The sequence below is a fragment of the Manis javanica genome, chromosome 4 (assembly GCF_040802235.1).
Source record: "Manis javanica isolate MJ-LG chromosome 4, MJ_LKY, whole genome shotgun sequence".
Classification (NCBI taxonomy): domain Eukaryota; kingdom Metazoa; phylum Chordata; class Mammalia; order Pholidota; family Manidae; genus Manis; species Manis javanica.
In genome coordinates this window covers 24,719,586-24,739,496 of record NC_133159.1, presented here as the reverse complement: position 1 = coordinate 24,739,496, position 19,911 = coordinate 24,719,586, and the positions used below count along the sequence as shown (strand labels likewise).

The following is a 19,911-nucleotide window of genomic DNA, read 5'->3' as shown; positions in this document are numbered from 1 at the left end:
TGCCTGCTCAGAATCACGTTAGGGTTTAGTGGTAGAAAGAGAAGGCTGCTCCTGTACCCCTTGCCTGGTTCCCCAAGCATAGCAAGCCTTGATAAACTCTGTCTTCTTAGACTGAAGTGAATTTTGGCCATGTAGAGGCCTCAGTCAGGGAAAATACGCTTGCTCCCCACTCCCACGTCCCCTGCGCTCTCCGAGGCACCAGCTTATCATCCCATCTTAATTGTGACTGTGCTTTGGGCTGGTCACTGCATATCTTCCTGAAAAACAGGCACACCAATTCCTGCTTCCTTCAGAGTCAGGCACCTTGTAGAAGCCCAGTGTGGAGATGAGGAATAAACGTAACATCTTTTGTGAGGTAAAATAGAAGAGACCAAGCTGAAGGGACAGCAAATTCATTAACAGGATGGAGAAAATGAGTTGCTATGCACCTGTGGGAAAACAAAAGTACTTCATAATCAGGCTCTAAAGATCCAAAAGGGCCGTTGGGGCTGGTCTTGCCATGGTTTCAGAAGTTGCCTCATAGGAGGTGTAGAAATTACTTCCCTGTCCAAGAAATCATCTCTTTTGAAAAAAAAAAAACTACCTTTTCCTAGCTCAAAAAGGTTGTTCTCATGCTATAAAAGAAGTATCTGTTTGTTATAGAATTTAGTATAGAACTTTTTGAAAATGCATAAAGGGAAGATGCTCCTACAATCATACCATACAGAGATCATCACTTGTAACTCAAACCAAATTGGAATTTTGTTGAACTGAAATTTTCCAGTTTGTTGAGCATTTTCCCCCATGTGATTAAGTATCTTATACAATGGGGGGATTCCAGAATGCAAATTTGTTGCAATTTATTTAACCAATCTCTCAACATTGAACATTTGGAATATTGCCTTTGTTTTTTGGTTTCTCTGTTTTGGGCTTTTGGCTGTTGTAAGTGCTACAAGTTAATACTTTGTTATACAATACTTTGTTATACAAATCTTTACATATATAGTTCATTTTGTCCTTTGAATTTTCTGGAAGTGGAATTGCTGGACCAAAGGATATTAGATACATATTGCCAATTTGTCTTCTATGACTGATTTCACCTATTTACATACCCACGGACAATTTCATAGGACTTCACCGGAGTTGCCTCTGTCATTAACTGTCAAAAGCCTTACTGGAACATCCAGCCAGGACTCCTGTCTTACTTCACGTTTTCCCGCCCACTGCGCACGCACGCCGCGAGCCCAGCCCCTCGGTTGTCCGTGATGGTCCGCCCCTTCCTTACTCCTGCACCAATTCTGTCCAATAAAGTGCAGCTTTCTCCAGTTTTGCCTCATGGTTGGTAAGTTGAAGTGTCCGTCGCACTCAGAGGTGGGCGGGAGCGGACTGACGGACGTGGTGACGGACCAGTGTGAGCAGCGAGTGGGGTGCGCGTAGCGTGCGTGGCGCGCTGGCCTGGAAGCGGTGGACCTGCGAGGTGTGCAGGCGAGTTGAGCCGTGAGACCTTTCGGCGGCCATGGCCCCCAGCGCGCCCGCGGCCGAATCTCCCCAAGAGTGCCCTAAAGGCATCCGGGCTGTGCTGCTGGGGCCGCCCGGAGCTGGCAAGGGTACCCAGGTGAGCTGCAGGGCAGGGCTTGCCGGTGGAGCCCGTGGAACCCCAAGGTCAGGGCGGCCGGAGGTCCGGGCCTCGGGCTGAAGCCTTGGGGGACGGGGGGCCGTAGCCGGCGTCTGGGGTTCTGGTCCTACGTTTAGGAGACGATCAAATTGGGAGGTCGGGGAAGTCTCATTTAGGATTGGAGTTCTTTGAGAACCCAGACTTGAGGTGTCGTGTTGGGGGATCTAAGAATTGATCCCGTAAGGGTTTAGAAACAGAGGCTTTGAAAAGTAGGATGAGCCCTAGGTTGAGGCATATAGATTACAGCCTGAGTGGAGGCAGGGACCCCCGTTTTGCTGCGATTTGAGTGAATTGCCCAGGGTTACAGTCCAGGCTTTCGGAGTAGGAGAGCGTTTCTTAGCATGATTAATGACTGAAGGCGGCGGAGCCTCTCCAGCACATGCGGCCGAGTGGGAACTGGCTTGTGCTGATTAGGAGTACTGCCAGGAGATGTGAGGTATGACCGGCCTGGAACCTCAGGAGCCATGGGGTTGCGAGTGATTGGAGTCTGAAGTTACCTTCTGCACTAGCAGACTGTGGGGCCTCATTTGGTTAATGGGATGTCATGGGCCCATAGATCAAGGTTGAGATTTATGATCTCATTTAGGATTTGGAAGTCCATAGATTGGATTAACAATGTCCCCTTCCTGCCTGGGTTCTGGCGTTGTCCCCCAGGCCCCAGGCCTCAGGCTTTTGCTTGTTAGGTTCTAAAGAGGGACTTCCTGAAAGTCTGAGCTACAAAGTGAATGGGGTTCTGGGGACTGTGCTGTGCCCACTCTTCTCTTTATAGCACTCAGCAAAGATTGCAAAATCTTGGCAAACCATCTTGTCTCACTCATTCTTGGGACCTCTGTGGCACCCAGTACTTGGCACTTGATGGGGTTACTGGAAGTGGATGAGGAACACAGACTCATGTGGGTGATGAGAAGTCTGAGTGACTCAATTCATTCTGTGATTTTACTCTGGCTCTGGGCACTAGGTCAGAAGGACCACTTTCCTTTTCCTTCCTATGTCTGGAGCTGATTGTTAGTGGATTTTACTGTTACCTAATTCCTTTGTCCTCAGTAAACCTCCCTTGCCTGTTGCTGCTACCCTGTTACTGAGTAACCTGCAGCCTAGGAATGTTTAATCCCAGATTCTGCAGATTTTTGCTCTGAGTAACTGAGTATAAAAAGGTGGTTCAAATGCATCGATTATTTTTTCGTAGTTCATATTAAAGTTAATAATTTCAGTAGTTGTGAAATGAACAACCTAGTGCTGAAGACAGGGCTTTGTAGTCTAGCAGCCTTAGTGTTCTCATCTGAAACATGGGGGTAATACCTACCTTACCCATTCAGCATTTCATGAGCACCAAACATTGGAGATAGAGCAGTGAACAAGACTGATAATGTTTGTCCAAAGGACCTTAAACCAGAAGTTCACAAGGATATTGGAAGATATGCTATATGCATGTGTAAAGCACCCATAGGTACCTGGATGACAATGTGGCACATAGTAGGTGTTCAATCATTGTTGACTCCCTCACCTTAGTAACACATCTCCCACCCACCCCCACTCCCCAAACTAGATGTATTTCAGTATAGAAGGTGATGTATTCTGGAAGTTTTGAATAAAAAATACATACAAGCTGATTTATAAGAGTGCATGTATGGTGGGAGTTGATCAGAGGAGGCTTTGTGAAAGTAGAGGAGATAAAATTAGAGCTGGGACTTGAAGAAAGAGTAAGATTTACAAAAGTTGCTTAATCTCTATACCCATTTATCTCCATAATTGGGACAATAGGAATACGCGTCATTGGAGTTTTATGGAGTTAAAAAAACAACAGTGTTCATAAATCAGAGGTTGCAGAGTGGCAGCCTACAGCAGTTTTTAAAGCTATAGACTCAACTTAACTTTTTATTATGAAGAGTTTGAATACGTGAAAGAGGAGGGGAAGGTATGAGCCCCCATTATCCAGCACCAGCAGGCCAGTCCTTCCCCATCCACTGTCCTTTCACAAATTATTTTGAAGCAGCTTGCAGACATCATATTTCACTTGTAAATATTTCAGTGTGTATCTCTAAAATAAATTCTTTTTTGTAAACAAGCACAATATCCCCTAAAATTCTTTTAACAATTTTTAATAGCTGTCAGTGTTCATATTTCCGTTTGTTGAACTTACAAGTTTTCTTATTTTCTTCTTGCAGTTCATTATGTGGAAGGAACTGGGTTGTTTGTGTTGAAATGACCCCCCTTTCTGGGAATTTTTTTATTGTCTCCCCACAGTGTATTTAACATCTTTCTTCTCCTATTTCCTGTAAATCGGTAGTCTGATCATAGACTTAACCAGATATGGGTTAAATTTTTTGGCCACCTGAATCACAGGTAGGACTGTGCTGTCCATGAGGAGGCACGTGGTGTCTTCCTGTCTCTGTCCCTGCTGTGGTCAGTGTCTAGCCCAGGAATTCACTGTGAGAGGCAAAATGGTGGTGTTCTAATTATATCACTCCCATTTATTAGTTGAAGTATTTCTATAAAGAGAAACTTTTAATCTACTCTTTGGCATGGTTTGTACAGAAAAAGCAAGATAAATGCTTGATTTTTTCCTTTTGTCAGCTTTCAAAATAATAAGTTGACCACGCAGTGTTTTCAGTTGTGAAATTTCACTTAAAACTCCAGAGCTCTAGTTCCTCTTGAAAAGTCAGATTTTGTGGCTCTGGGTCTCCATTCCAGCGTAGCATGCCGTTGAGTGGCAGTGCCACTTCAGATGGCCCCTGTGCTCTCCTGTCCCCTGTACAGCCTTCTTTGCTGCCTATTGCTTACGTCTGATCCACTTCATTCATTTGCATTCCTGCTTGGGCCCCGTTGGTAAATGTTTGCAATCTTTGGTGTAAAATCCCTAACCTGGGCTAGTATGCAGTGCCTGCTCAGTAATGTTTGTTTGCTTCCCACTGGTAGTTATTTTTATACCTGAATAACTCAGTGTTTTACGTGTTTTACTGTTGGCATGACTGAAATCATTTCCTTTTAAAACGTATCATTTTTAACTAAGTAAACATTTTAAAACTATCTGGTTTTGTATCTACACAATAATGTTTAAATTATCTAGAATACTTTGGTTTGTTATTTTATTTAAATAGCCTGACTTCCCTGTCCCCTTTTGGGGTTGGATATTACTCCAGTGTGGCCTGTTTTCTCCTCCAGCCTCTCTTGGTTTCTTTTATGTGTCCAACTTATACCAGTTCTTCAAGACTGGGCACACAGGCAATCAGCTACCATCTTGCAGGTCAGGCTCCGGCAGTTATGTCAGTGCAGTGACACAACTCTGAAACCCATAGTCTAATTCCCCCTTTTATATTGAGAAGAACTGAAGTTCAAAGGCTTGTTCTCTAGGTTACAGAACAAGGAGTTGGCTGTATCTTGTATCTGAACAAGTCCCAAGTTCCTTCTCTTTCTGCTGCTGCCTGCTGCCCTGGGGTAAATTTTTCTCTGTGTTTCACATGTTTTGTTGGTCAAGTTAAGTGCTAAAGATGGAGAGAGCAGCCCTTGCCCCCAAGAGGGTATGGTATTACAAAATAGTCATCCTTTGGTTATGTGACAGACCCCTAGTCAGACTTTACATGTGTCATCTGATTACTCCTACAGCCCTAGGATATAGGTGTTGTTGTTATTCATCCCTTTTTACTTGTAAACTAAAGCCCAGAGGCTGAATCTTGCCCCAGGACATGAACAGAGTAAGTAGCAAAGGCAGGGTTTGAACTCATGACTGTGGGTTCTTGAGCAGAGTCACCGTCTTACATTGTTACTAATCTAGGTTAGAGACAAATGAACATGCATGCAAGCAATATGTACTAGTGCAAAGTACCATCTGGGAAGTGTCAGGTGAGTGATTCTGACAAATGCTAGGATCATTCAGGGTTAGCACAAGAACTATAAGTATAATATGCATAGGGAAAGGTGCAAATATCATAGGTGAGCATCTTGACGAATTTTCAGTGTGACCACATTTGTATAGCTTATATCCATATCAAGAAACAGAACTTTGCCAGCACTGCGAAGTTCTCCTTGTGCTTCCTTCTAATCACACACACACACCCACACACCCCTTTACCAAGGACAGCCACTCAGGCTCTGTGAGTTGTTTTTAATAAGGCCATATAGTGTCATGGATAAGAGCTAGGGCTTGACAGTCCTGGGGCTGGTTCCCCGCTCTCCTGTTACTGGCTATGTGGTCTTGGGCAACTTATTTAACCTCTGAGTTTCTTTGTAAAAAGCAGATAAAAATAGTTCCTACCTCATAGTAGGTTTCTTATGTAATATGCATACTGAATGCTGTAAAACAGTGAATGGAAAAATTGCTTGACATGTTGCAAACACTCAAAGTTAGCTGATGTAGATATGATTCCTCCCAGGAGGAGGAAGGGATAGTTGGGGAGTTTTTTGGTAGGGAGATAGGCTCAGAATTTGACTGCAGAGAAGGGTAGAACTTAGACCAGTAGAGGGAAGGGAGAGGGCATTCTTTCATAGAGAGAGGAGCTTGAGCCAAGGTCCATGAAGAGGCTTATGTGTTTGGGAATCATACACAAAGCCTCTGTTTGCATGGTTCAGGGCATACAGATAATATGTGGAGGTAAGTTTGAAGAGCTCAGGAAGTGTAGGAAGTTGACTGTAGAGGACACTGAGTGCTAGGCTGAGATTTGGAGTCTCCCTGTTGTCCTGGGGAGATGTTGAAGGCTCCTGACTGTGGTGGGAGGTGGTGGGTAACATGCCCAACAGTATTTTAGGAGATGATTCCAGCTGCATATGCAGAGGCATTGAAAATGGGAGCAGGAAAGATTGGAGGCAGAAAACAAGGTAAGAAAACAAGTGAATTTGGGATTAAATCAAATCTCAATGACTGGTAGTCTCCCTTTATTTCCCTAAATGCCAGGCACTATTCTGGATGCTTTTGCCCATATAATCTGATTAAATCCCCACAGTAGCTCTGAAAGGAGACATTGTTAACTGTACTTTAGGGATGAAAGAACTGAAGCCTTCAAAAAGGCTATATAACTTGTTCAAGTTAACTGTGAGTAAACTGTAGATGCCAGTTTCTAACCCAGATCTGTACCCACTCTAAAACCTAATCTTTCACCACTGCCCCAGGGTTTCTCAGTTGAGCCTCCGAATCCAAAGGTGCTACCCTAGAACCACTCAGTCATAAGCCTAAGGGTAGGCCTGGCTTTGTATTTTAAGCAAGTGCCCAGATGAATGTGATGATACACTGAAGTTTGGAAACACTAAACCCACTCACTGTGCTGCCTCCCTAGTGGTTTTAACCATTCTTACTTAGTCTTACCCTCCTTAGTCTACTCTACCCCATGGGGCTCTCTTGGAGGGGCTGAGCCTATTATTGGTCCCTGGCTTGTGAGACTCAAGCAACTCGGGGCTCGAGCGGCGACAGTGTGGTCCAGGGGTCAGCAGCACAGCCGGGCCTGGAAGCTTGTTAAAAATGCAGATGCTCAGGCTCCACCCTGTGGAATCAGAATGTGTATTTTAGCAGCACCCTCAGGTGATTGGGAGTAGGAGAAACATTTTGCTCTGTAAAGCATAAGCTTCAAGGGTGAGGGGAATCTAATAAGGTTATTTCATCAGGCTGCTTCTGTAGTTTACAAGTAAAGAATACAAAAAGAAAGACTGTGGATGGAGGTCTTTTATTATTGAATGCCTTCTGTGTGTCTGATATTTTAGATACTTTTATTTTGTTTTATCCTCACAATAGCCCTATGAAGTAGACATTATCCCCATTTGACTGGTGAGGAAACTAAGATTCTGTGAAGTTAAGTAACTAGTCCAAGGTCACACAGCTGTTGAGTGCCTTAGATGGGATTTTGTGCATATCTGTCTGAATCCAAAGTCTGTACTCTGTGCAGCCCACCACAGTGACTCCCAGGCAGCCAGCAGAGGATGAAGGGGTTAGTTGTCTGCCATGCCATGTCCTCCCTATTGGAGTGTTCTTGGAAGAGGCATCAGTGTTTTCTTTCTGAATAAATGAAAATGGAATTAGGACAGGGGTTACAGTAACTGCTAACATTCACTAAACTCTTACTATGTGTCTGCCCCCACATGTGCCAAATTCTATATAATCTCACCAACCTAGTGATGTAGGTACTATTATCATCTATATTTTACTTGGAGGAGATTTGAAACTTAGAAAGGTGATAAGATTTTTCTCATGTCACATATCTAGTCATTGGTGGGCCTGGAGTATGAAGCCCATGCAGTCTGACTCTCAAGACCATGTTCTTAACCAAAAAGCCTCCAAAAATTAATGTGTAAGTCCTTGTTTGCCAAGTGCTCTTTGTATTTATCTCATCTGCTCCTCATAGCTACTTCTAAGATAGAGCCTTTTGCCTTCATTTTGAACAGATCAGGAAACTGAGGCTCTGAGAGTGAGCCTCTTAAGTGACTTGGCCAAGATAGAGCAGCTACCTACTGTTCACCAAGATTTATGTATTTCATTGTATGTAACTTGAATTAGAAAAGAAAAAGATAATGCGGTTACCTAGCAATGGAAGAGGAAGAAGTGGGTCTGCCTGGGGTAGCGTGTCTTCACCTTGCGCCAGCGGCCTCCCGGCCAGTAGCCACAGTACTTGACAATCACACATTCATTTCTTTAGCAAGAATTCGTTCAACACGTTACATGCCAGGCATTGTGCTGAGTGCCTTATATACAGGAAGTCATTTAAACTTCACAGCAACCGTGTGAAGTGTTGATACTGCTATTTTTATTCCCATTTAATAACGGAGGCTTATGCATCACGATTGTGTCTAGTGGAGGTAGTGGTAATTGTTAATATTTATGATGGTTTCCTGTGTGCTAGGTGCAGTGCTTAAGTGTTTTATGTGCATAATCTCATGTAACTCTTACTACAATGCTATAATCATTGTACATTAGAATATAAGATACTTTTTAGTGATTTTACAGCATCTTACTATGTTGATGGACAGTGACTGTGAACGGGTATGTGGGGGGGACTTGGTGAAGCGGGGAGCCTAGTAAACATAATGTCCTTCATGTAATTGTAGATTAATGATACCAAAATAACATTTGAAAAAAAAAGAATATAAGGTACTTTTATCCCTGTTACAGGCATGGAAATAGTTATTTGCCAAGGTCACACAGCCAATAAGTGGCAGGGCCAGGTTCACACCCAGGCAGTCTGGCTCTAGGGCCTATAGTAGTCACTGCTTCTTGTTTTTTGTCTTCCCCTCCACAGGCACCCAAATTGGCTGAGAACTTCTGTGTCTGCCATTTGGCTACGGGAGACATGCTGAGGGCCATGGTGGCTTCTGGCTCAGAGTTGGGAAAAAAGCTGAAGGCAACTATGGACGCTGGGAAACTAGTAGGTTTGGTGGTCCGAGGGCATGTAACCCTGCACTGCATAATATGGTAGCCACCAGCCACATGTAGCTATTGAAATGAATTTCAACTTGATTTAAAATTTAGTTTCTCGTTCTGACTTGCCACATTTCAAGTGTTCGCTGGCCAGCACAAACACAGAACATTTCCATCATTGTAGAAGTTTCTGTTGGACAGTCCATGCTACAGGGTGTCTTAATAAAACTGGCACATATGTGAACTTTTAGAGTAGCAAGTTACTTAGTTTGTTCTAATTTATAGCATTTATTTTACTCACAGTATTCTGGAAGTACTCTTGTGCTGATGGATTTTGTAATATGTGCAGTTTTCAAGGTAACAAATGAAACTGTCATCCCTAGGCCAGATCTCAAGGATGTATTCAAGAAAGGACTCAGGAAACCACAGAGCATTTTTAATCTACTTTTGTGGCTCTCTGTTCTGTGTCTCTTAACAGAGCAGTCTCTTGGAATTGACACAAGTAATCCTTCCTTTTTGGGGGATATAATAGCATTTTCTTTTGTTTTTAGTCCAGCTGATCCCATTGGACAAATAACATCTATTATGTACTAAATTTTCTTTGATTAGTGCCAGAGCTTAATTGTAACTGAGTTAATCTGGGACATGGCCTCTGGGAATCACCCTTAGAAGTCATTCTGTGCTTGGCCTTCTCGTCTTTTTGTATCTTTGTTGGTTGGGGAAGGTGCTAGGCTTTGTCTTGGTCCCTGAGTTACCTCCTGTCAGGCTTTGGGATTCTGTAGCTGTATCAAGTGGTACCCCTGCCTGCCCACCTTCCCCTTTATGTAGATTTCCCTTTATATTAGTGAGGCCTTGACTCAAGCCAGAAAGCTAAATGTTTTGGACTTTGGGTCTTGGCAGAAGATGCTGTACTGAGAAAAAATGGGATGTGGCAATGACATTACTTATCTCTAGCCCTCACTGAGTCCCAGAGCTTATACTCTGTCCCCAAGTTCACAGCTAGTCCCGGAAGATAAGAGCATTAGCTACCAAGATAGACGGCCTTCACTGTAATACCTGGCAGAGAACTTTTTTTTCTGTGAAAGTACAGGAGAAAAACCAGTTTTTGAAAGCTGGGAGGGGTTTTTAGAGAGACTCAGAGGCATGGTAGGTCCTTCCTTGGTTCCAACCGAGTCTTGCCAGCTCAGCCACCTCTGTTGCCTCATGGCTATGGTGGCCTGGGTCACTTTACTGTTAGCCTAGGCAAAATTGTGAAACAGGGAAAGTTGGTGCCTTTCTGAATTCTGATCAACTCCCATTCTCTCCTGGAGCCTTTTTCAGGTGATCTCTCAACCATATACCCTTTTTTATGCCCTGTCTTGAGGACAGCTGTTATCTTATGGTTAAGACTCTAATGGCAAGATAGGCCTTGAGAACCTAAAATATTTCACCTGGTGGGGTAATAAGCTGTGGAATCCTCTTCCTTCACCCAGTTTATTGGGCCACAGGAGAATCTCAAAGGAAAAGAATGGGTACATGGCAATCACAGAAATAATCACGAAACCAAATCTTCCAAATGGAGCCACTCCACATTTGCTCTGATTTTTGCTTCTTTGGGGCCAAGAAAATATACTGTTTAATAATGAGGTTGGTTATACAGACATAAATTTGTGACCCTGGAGCTGGGCTAATCACCTAATTAGCTGATTTAAACCCAAGGCTCTTTTATTCTTGACTCCCAGGTGAGTGATGAAATGGTAGTAGAGCTCATTGAGAAGAATTTGGAGACCCCTCCATGCAAGAATGGGTTTCTTCTAGATGGCTTCCCCCGGACTGTGCGGCAGGCAGAGATGGTGAGTGGCTTGGATTTGTATCACCATTGCATGAAAGTGAATTCTGGCCCCTGATCTTAATTCTTTTCAGGGAAATGGGTCTGATCAAGCCCTGGTAGCTTAGGTGGGCCAACCCTCTTTTACAGCTTGATGACCTTATGGAGAAGAGGAAAGAGAAGCTTGATTCTGTGATTGAATTCAGCATCCCAGACTCTCTGCTGATCCGGAGAATCACAGGAAGGTATTTGTCCCCTGAAGGTCTCTTCTTTTCATGCTTCCTCAGAGCTTTACCAGACTATGCCTAATCCTAGCCATGAAGCTTAGTGCCATTTCAACATGGATTGATCTTATTTGGTGACATCCACTGATGTGGGGACATGGAATAGGGATGTTGAAAAAAGAACAAGGGATTTAAAGTCAGACAGCATCTCAGTCCTGTCATCTTTTAACTCCAACCCTAAGCAAGGTTCTTAACCTGCATATGTTCTACATATGTTTCCTCATACATAGAGTATGGTTAATAATACCCAGTTTGAGGAACTGTTGTGCATATTAGATAACAAAGGGCATAGTTCAGAGCCTAGCTTATAGTAGCTGCTTAAGAAATACTAAATTCCTTATATGAGTGTTTCCACTTTGGTACTTTATTGAAATCTGATTTCAGTTGGAGTTGCCATACCTTGCTGTAGGCTTTTTATTAGGTACAAAAATACAATGACCATCTACACAAAGTTTAAAAAATGGAGGAAAATTTTGCTCATGGTATAGCCACCTTAGCTGAAACCACTATTATTTTTGTGTGTGTTTGGTTTTAAAGTGCTTGTTTCTCTGTAGTACACATTGAATACAGAAATGCTTCTGCTCTGAACGAGTACGCTCTGAAGGATCACCACTGCTTTAGGCTATAGTTTCCTCTACTCTGTTTCACTAATTGCTCTACCATCTGTTAACAGACAGCAGAGTGAGTGTTATAGGTGTTTTCCTGGGGGGCTATAGGATTCACTGTATATTAATTTTCTTCTCAAATGTCGGGTTTCATGTTTCTAACTGTTCCTTAGGCTCCTTCAGTGCAGGAACTTTTGTTTCTTTGCATCCCTGCTGTCACAGAGTGGACCAAGAAAGTTAATGTAGGCCAAGAAGTTGTAGGGTTGACAGGAAGGGACATCACCAGGGCTGGAGTCCTTGCTGTGCAAAGCAGATGTTAATAGTACTCAGTGTCACTAGGGGCCTTTGTGTCGATTGGCCCAGCTTCTGAGTGCCTGTTCTGTGCAGCACAGTCCTAGCCTCTGGGGGCAGGGGATTAGGGAGGATATAGAAGAACAATAGGAAATACCCATCGGTGTTCTCAGAGTCTACAAGCTGTACATGAAACCCCAGCTGTTCAGTGCAGTAGGAAGTCCAAAAAATGAGCCTGGGAGCAGGGAGCAGAGAAAATTTTGGTGAAGTTTTCCCAGAAGGGAGTTGAGGCAAGAATGAGTATGGGTTGAGAGTGGGGCTGTAGCTGGGGTGAGTGGCAGAATGTATGTCCAGAGTTGGAGGAATAATCTGGGGGGATGCTGGGTGGTAGAGTGAGTGTTGTTGGGAAGGCAGAATGGGACCTTGGCTGGGGAAGGCCTGCCCAGGTGAAGAGGATAGACATAACAGAGTCAAGAATCATGGGGATGTTCTTTAGCCACTAGATGTTGTGGCAAAAACATTCTAAGAACATCAGCTTGGTCTTGGCATACAACCTAACTTGGGGGAAAGGAAAAAGACAGGGACCCCAGCTAGGAGCCTGACTGTGATCCACATTGTGAAGGGCTGGAGGCTTTTAACTGGAGTTGGCTGGTGGGGAACAGAGATTCTGAGGAGCAGAGTTGCTGTGGAGGGTGAAAGAGAGAAGGTTCAGTCTCTCCATTGGGATATGTGGTTTGGTATGGCCCCTCCCTCACGCAGGAGGAGGCAGGCCAGGTCGGATTGGTAACAGTGTGTTTCCAGGTTGACTCTGCACTCAGTGGCATAGCTAGCACCAAAAGTCTGCTCTCCGCCTCTGGGTCCACTTTCCACCTCTGGGTCCACTGCACTGATTGCAGGAGGAAAGAGTCAGGAATAAGTCAGTTTAATATACATCTTATTTAAGTCTGACATGATAGGGGCCCCACTGTAAATATGTCTTGAATTAGTTATAACCTCACTTCGGGTAATTTTATGAGACCATATTTCTTGAATATGGATAGTTGGTGGCTTTTGGTTTTAATGAGTGTTGGCTCTCTGGTATCATTAGCCTAATGTGTCATACCATCCCCACTTTGTGGATGAAAACACAAGCGTCTGAAGCGTTGCGCTCAAGGTAGTAGTAGCTGCAGAATCCCAGCCCTGATCCCTAGACATCATCACCTCCACCTCCAGACCAGCTCAGTGGCTCGTGGAGCTGTGTTGGTTGGTACTTGAGATAAGCCCACTTTGAGAGTTTGGAGGTTAGACCTTCTTTCTTTCATTTCCCTTCTAGGGAATGAGCCTTGCTTTCCTTTTAAAATGGTATCTGTGTGGGGAAGGAGCAGTGTGTTGTATATAACTAGAGGGCTGAGGGAATCTGGGGGTGAGCAGGAGGTTTAGAGACATGGAGAGGAGAGTTGTGTTTGCTGCAGCCTGGCTGCTCTGGGCCTTTGCTCTCCAGAAGGTGAAGAAATACGGTCCACATCTCACGTCTCCAGCCCTTCTCCAAGGCAGAGCTGTAGCTGAGCCCAGCAGACTATACTCTCCCTCTCCCTGGGCCTCCCAGTGGCTGCCATTTCCCAATGGATGCACCAGAGGAGCCCCATCAGGGGCTCAAATAAGAGAGGGCCACCCTCATATTACACGATTACAATCACAGGCCCACTCAGAATAGCTTACTTAATTTGCTGTCATGTTGCCCCCACCCCATGCTCTAAATAGGCCACTTGGCCCCAAAAAAATGTGCTGTTATTAAAACACTATCACATTTTACAGAGTTATCTAACCCAGGCTTTTCCATGTGCTGAGATACTGATCCCCTCAGCCATCAAAGCAGCTGGGCAGGAGTGGGGTGGCCACAGCTACCCCAGAGGGGCCAGCTCCCACTTACTGTGCAAACATTATTTCTGTATTTGTCAGTCATGAAAAATATCGAGAAGTCCTGGGCTAGCAGACCTTCATGAGCACAGTCATCCATTAAGCAAACCTTGGTTGGCACAAAATTGGTAAACCACACAGGCTGTGGCTGCGAGCAGTGTTTGGCCTGCCTCCTTCTCATTTTAAGTTTCTGGGCTTCTGTGTTGTGGCTCCTCCAAGACAGGAACGACATAGCTTGTTGCTTAAAGGGTCACAGCACAGATGCAGCAGCCAGCTGCCTCTTCAGTGCTTGATAAATGCTTGTTCTTGCGCTCTTTATTCCATGACTTGTTTAGTAAGTGGGTTTCCCTGATGCCCTGAGTAGCCTTCTAAAGGTTGGGTGGCCTTTTATCTGTGTGGTCACAAAGCTGTGCTGCCTTGTCTGGTGGTGTTTGCACCCACAGGACATACTTTTTCATAGCACCTTTATGGGTTTGTAACAGAACTAGGAAAGTAGGGCTACTTTCTCTGTCCCCCATAGCATTTTGTGCACATCTCTGTTAAAGGATATCTTATTTAGTTTCTTTCCACATTATCTTCCCCACTAAGTTAAGCACTGCTTATGAGCAAGATCTTGACTCGTTGCTCGATAGCCTCTGGATTCAACTTCAGGCCTGGATCGACCTAGGCGCTTGGTAAATGGTTGTTGAGTAAACAGATGACTAGAATAAATGGCTTTGTGAGAGCAGCACCAGTGTCTGAATTAGGTGGGTATGCCAGGCTCTGCAGCCAGATACTCATTGTAATGTTTGGTCATAATAGAAAACACACTCTGGCATAAGCTGTCCCAGAAGCCCAGCTATTTTCCTAAGCAAAAAATGCCTACAGCTGGGTCCTCTGCTGGGCAAAGTCCTTACCTCCAGTTTCTTTGTCTCTCTTGTCACCTCTGAGAGCCCTGGGGTGCAGGGACACTCTCCGGCAACCTGACTTGTGTTCATTCGCTGTCTTCCAGGCTGATTCACCCCCCAAGTGGCCGTTCCTACCACAAGGAGTTCAACCCCCCAAAGGAACCCATGAAAGATGATGTATGTAAACTCGGGACAGGAAACTGCCTTTTCTTCCCTTCCCTTCCTCTTACTCCTTTGCTTTCTTGCTTTTTTTTTCCCCCTCTTTTTTTGTTATTTCCATCTTCCCTTCACTTCTACTAGTACTACTAAGTTAACTATGAGAAATGTCACTACAGGGTAAATCACATGGGTTGTGGCTCCTCTATACCATGTCTCTCCAGGAAGTTTTCTCCTTGACCTTGAGGTAGCTACCAGTGCCAGCTGCTTCCCAGTGCCGTTTGTACCTGTCTTTTGTCCACAGCAGCCCTTTTCTGACATTATGGTGACCTGAACAGTCCACTGATCAGGAGAAGGCTGTTTGGAATCCCAGAATTAGAGCCAAAGATGGGAGGGTGGTACTGAAAAGAAATTTGTTGGCCAGTCTTCTAGAGTCTCTAGTGACTGTGCCCTGCAGATTCAGAATATCTGGGCTGGATTGACTTTGCCAAGTGCTTCAGTTGCTTGCAGATGAAAAAGGGAGAGTCTCATACATGTTCACTGTAACATTGACCACAAGAAGTCCATTTCATCTGTTCTAGAGCATGTAGGCAATGTGTAAGAATTTCCTGGATTTACCTTTGTCATTTGAGACAAGTTAATCAGGTCCTACAGGTTCCAAAGCCATACATTATGTCAGCTTAGTCACATTTCACAAAGTTGGTAATCCTGCCATGCAGTATACTTTCTCACTTCACTTGCCACTTGCAGTATGTTGATGGCCAACACCCTGGTAAAACACCAAATACTCAGGCAACTAAGGTTATAATCACTAATATACCTCTGATTTTGATGTATTCTCTTGGTCTCAGGGGCCTCTCTTTCTTGCTTCTGATCCTAGAAGTATCATCTTGGAAGCTGAACAGCCTGAGCAGAAGCTATTAGAGAAAGACATTGCCCACCTTCTTCTCACAAACCCCTTTTCTTAACATTTGCTGCTCCGGGCTCCCTGCCTTCTCTGGACCAGTTGGTCTGCTCCTGGGACCAACTTGAGGGAAGTAGCGAAGTTCTTTATAGTTCTTTATTGGAGAGGGTCCAGATTGCATTTCCCGCTGATGGCTGTGGGATCAGACAGCATCTCAAATCTGCACCTGGCATCAGATAAGGAAACCTTGCTCACTGTCCTAGCCTTTCATTGCCCTCTTCATGTCCTCAGATCACTGGGGAACCCTTGATCCGCAGATCAGATGATAATGAGAAGGCTTTGAAAATCCGCCTGGAGGCCTACCACACTCAGACCATCCCACTGGTGGAGTACTACAGGAAAAGAGGAATCCATTCTGCCATCAACGCAGCCCAGACCCCTGACGTTGTGTTTGCGAGCATCCTAGCAGCGTTCTCCAAAGCCACATGTAAAGACTTGGTTATGTTTATCTAATGTTGGGTCCAAAAAGGAATTTCCTTCTTCTTCCTATTCCTGTTTCCCTGTTGAGGAAGTGGGTGGGAATGCCAGAGCAGACAGAAGGAAGCTTCCTCAGGCCAGCAAGAATATCATTTGATGTATTGATTAAAAAAGCACTTGCTTGATGTATCTTTGGTGTGTGTGCAACTCTCATCTCACCTGTGTGTAAGTGTATGTGTGTGTCAGTTTAAGTATGTGTACACACTCCTGTTTTCTAAGTTATAGGCAAGTTTGCTTTACCAGCTGTTTACTTCTTTAGCCATACTCTTGATTTTATTTTTTGACCAAAATAAACTAATTCAGGTATCTGCCAGGCATCACTCTTCTAAAACCTCATGGTATTTGTTCAGTCTCCAGCAGCTGAGTAGAAGTCCATGGTCACATGAAGTCAGGCAAGACCAAGTTCCTGGTGGCATATTATTGGCAGGAATTCCACTTGTTTTCTAGCCCACAATGAAAAGCCACATGAGTCTGTGTGTGGACGGAGACAATTTTTCCCCTAAGTGGAAGGAAAAAGGCACTTACATTACAGATTCCAGAAATTACTGGGAGGGGGTATCACTATAGAAAGAGCCAGGCCAAGTTAGACTGTTTTTGTGACCTGTATCACATTGCTGTAAAGTAGGGGTCATTTGGGGCCTATGTTTGGAAACGGAATTGTTCCCAAAGAATTAAACCAGGTGGAAAGTCCTTTTGAATTCACTGTCTTCTGAACATCCAGGCTGGGCATCTGAGAGCAGCCAATCTACTCCCCCAAAGAGACTGGGGTAGGTTTGTTTGTTTTTATTTTTAATGTTTGCCTCTGTTTCTAAGTATGACCATAACAATAATTTGGAGGTGATCTATTCTTGGATTCATTTTGTAGAATTTATTCAAACCCAGTCTCCTTCCAGAATGTGAAACCCAAATCAGATGTGTCCTTTTTAAACTCAAACCCTGTCCCTTCCAGATCTAATCCCCTTGCTTCTTAATGGTGGTGGCCACAGACTCCCCAAGAAAAGATCACCCAAAATAAGATCACCTGTGACAGTAACCAGCTTTTATTCCTCACCTCAACTCCTCGGTTATTAAGCATTCTGTGGGTTCCATACTGTGCCTTTTAGTCTCTGGTTTGATTTGTGGCAAACAGATGAATTAATAGACTGCTGTGAGGAACTGCAAAAACAGTAGCCTCTGGAAAAACCATTAGAAAATCAGTGGCAAGTCCAGTAAATAATGCTGCCTGCCACAGGCTAATCTGCTGACTCAGTGCAGTGGGCCCCACCTGACCTGAGCTCTCCTGCTGTCTGTGGGACTACCCAAGGCTTGTCCTCTGTCCACCTGGAAGCTGGGCGCGGGTGTGTGGCCCTCCTGCTTCCCTTTGTCTGGTTCAAGTGAGTGAGTGCTGGCTCTGCTCTGCCTTGTCTGCCTGGCTGTAAACTAACTCCACCCATTCTCAATGGAAACCCAATCTCATGTGGGGTGTTTCTGGGAAGCACATGGTTTCTGAGAATGGGCAAAGTAAAGGAGTGAAACCAAAACTATCAGCTAATGTCTAAAAAGGATCTGGGATTTTTCTCTGGGTGAGGGTGGCCTCATGAATTGTGGAATGGACTCCCCTTTGACTGGGGAAAGTTGCAGGCACTTGGCCTCAAAGTTGAGGTCCTTGAATGTTTGCTAATTGGATGTGCATGATCCTTGCTCAAATACTTGTTATCCATCCATATCTGTTTCACATGTGCATGTGTGTACACACACGTATGTGTGATATTTGGGCTGCCAGTGAGAACTAGATCATGGGGTATGCAATGTTATTTTGGGGGTGGTGAGGATTAGATTTTTTGCTTCATTTAATTCCAGTGTTAACATCAGCAGGCATTAGAGCTTTCATGGCAGGGAAATGTCCAGTGTTTAATGCATTTGGTTGCTGGGGCATGCATGCCAGCCTTCTCTGATATTTACTTCATTTTTAAAAACCCATTTTGTCTCTCTTGTTTCCTCTCTATTTCAGCTTAGTAACAGAAGGCCAGGCGAGACTGCACCCCTGCTCATCACCCCGCGGCGTGATCCCTGCTGTTAGGTGCTGGGCAAGGGGGGAGGGATGGTCAGGGTGAGGGTGGAGAGGGAAGGGTGTGAGGGCCTCCAAAGGACTACTGGAAAAGCAGGGTGCTGTTGGGAGGCGGCTTCTGTCACACATAGTAGGAGTCTTAAAAAGTAGAAGTAAAGGGGAAAATTAATATTTTAAAAAACTGATTAGAGGGTATAAGTAGAAATAGGAAGATAAACAGTATTATTTCTAAGGAATCGAGTTTTTGTTGACTCTGAACTGGTGACAGTATTTTTTAAAGCCAATGCCCTGAAACCTCAGCTTTTATCTCAGAACCTCATGGGTTGCCAATCCAAGAATGCAGGAAATCGAACTCTCATCCTGTCTTCCTAAAGCTTGGAACAGTGAGGGTTCAACTACTGACCTTATACCGTGAGGTCAAAAAATCATCTACACATTTGAAACAGGTACAGGGTGTGTTCATGGGGACAGCGACTCAGCAAATCGGGTTTACTGCCGCCATGGGGAAGGTGAGGCAGACTGGTCTCCCTCTCTGTCCGATTCGCTGTGGGTTTCTCGGGCGACCTGCTCTCAGCAGCCAGCCAGCACGTGCCACCCTGCTGTTGCTCTTGCCATCTTCCATCCCTGGCCTTGGAAGGGACCCTTTTGGATAAATAAGCAAGTGTCTTAAGGAACATCATCCAAAGATTGTCCTTCCCATCCTCCAATCCTGTGCCTGGGATCACTCAACAACACTGTGACACAGTATTTTCAATGAGGTGCCTTTTTGAACTGACCAAATGCTGCCTTGTTGGCCTCTGAACCAATAAAGTATGTTAAAAGTTTGTATCCCCTGTTGTGACATTTTTTTAGGGGATCTGGGCTATAGAACAGTGTTGAATTCTGGATCTGGTCTGGAAGCCCTTGTGGTCACTAGAAACTGGGAGGTCGGGAGACCCAACTGTGTGCTTGTAAGATGAGCCTGCATCTTCTTGCCCTTCAGCTCTGTAAGTCTGGGGAGAGGAAATCCCAGGGCAAAACACCTCTAAAAAACCGAAATCAGTCAAAGGGAGAAATAAAGTTTAAAACCTGTTTATTGCTTACAAACTGCAGTCCGGGCCCTTCTCTTCCACTCCAGCAGAGGCAAAACCAGCCCTCCTCCCACCTCTTAGATAGAGATAAGCCCTCCGTTGACCAGGTAATTACCCATTGATAGGAGATGAACTTCTCTCCACCCCTGAGGAATGATGCAAATGCACTAAAGCCAGATTTCTCTCCACCCTTGAGAGCCTGTTGATATGCAGATATACTAAAGCCAGGTGAGGTATTCTGGAAATACTACAGTATTACCCACAAGCTCACATGCAGGCTTTTCTTGAACCCAAGGACAAGGCAGCTGGTTCAGTGGAGACAGCACTGAGCTTGGAGACTACAGGATGTACAATGAATCCCAGGCAATCATTACTCTGCTCCTGTTTTCCTGTCTGAAAAAAGTGGGGGGATGCTGCCTTCTCGGACTTACTAGCAT

General features: G+C 44.6%; 1 protein-coding gene across 3 annotated transcripts; it reads left to right on the top strand.

Annotated features, from left to right (window-relative positions):
* The first annotated feature begins 1,392 nt into the window (after positions 1-1,392).
* On the top strand, positions 1,393-19,228 carry AK2 (adenylate kinase 2). 3 transcript variants are annotated; one of them, XR_012130105.1, is made up of 8 exons: positions 1,393-1,594; positions 8,872-8,997; positions 10,712-10,822; positions 10,948-11,042; positions 14,865-14,937; positions 16,112-16,307; positions 18,348-18,416; positions 18,851-19,228. XR_012130105.1 is itself a non-coding variant. In XM_017667986.3 (7 exons), the coding sequence occupies exons 1-7, from the start codon at positions 1,496-1,498 to the stop codon at positions 18,350-18,352; spliced, it is 705 nt and encodes a 234-aa protein (XP_017523475.1). In that variant the 5' UTR covers positions 1,393-1,495; the 3' UTR covers positions 18,353-19,228. The 3 variants fall into 3 exon arrangements, 2 of the variants coding, with proteins under 2 accessions (XP_017523475.1, XP_073089692.1); XM_017667986.3 differs by having other exon boundaries at positions 18,348-19,228; XM_073233591.1 differs by lacking the exons at positions 18,348-18,416; positions 18,851-19,228 and adding an exon at positions 17,079-17,143.
* The last annotated feature ends 683 nt before the right edge of the window (positions 19,229-19,911 follow it).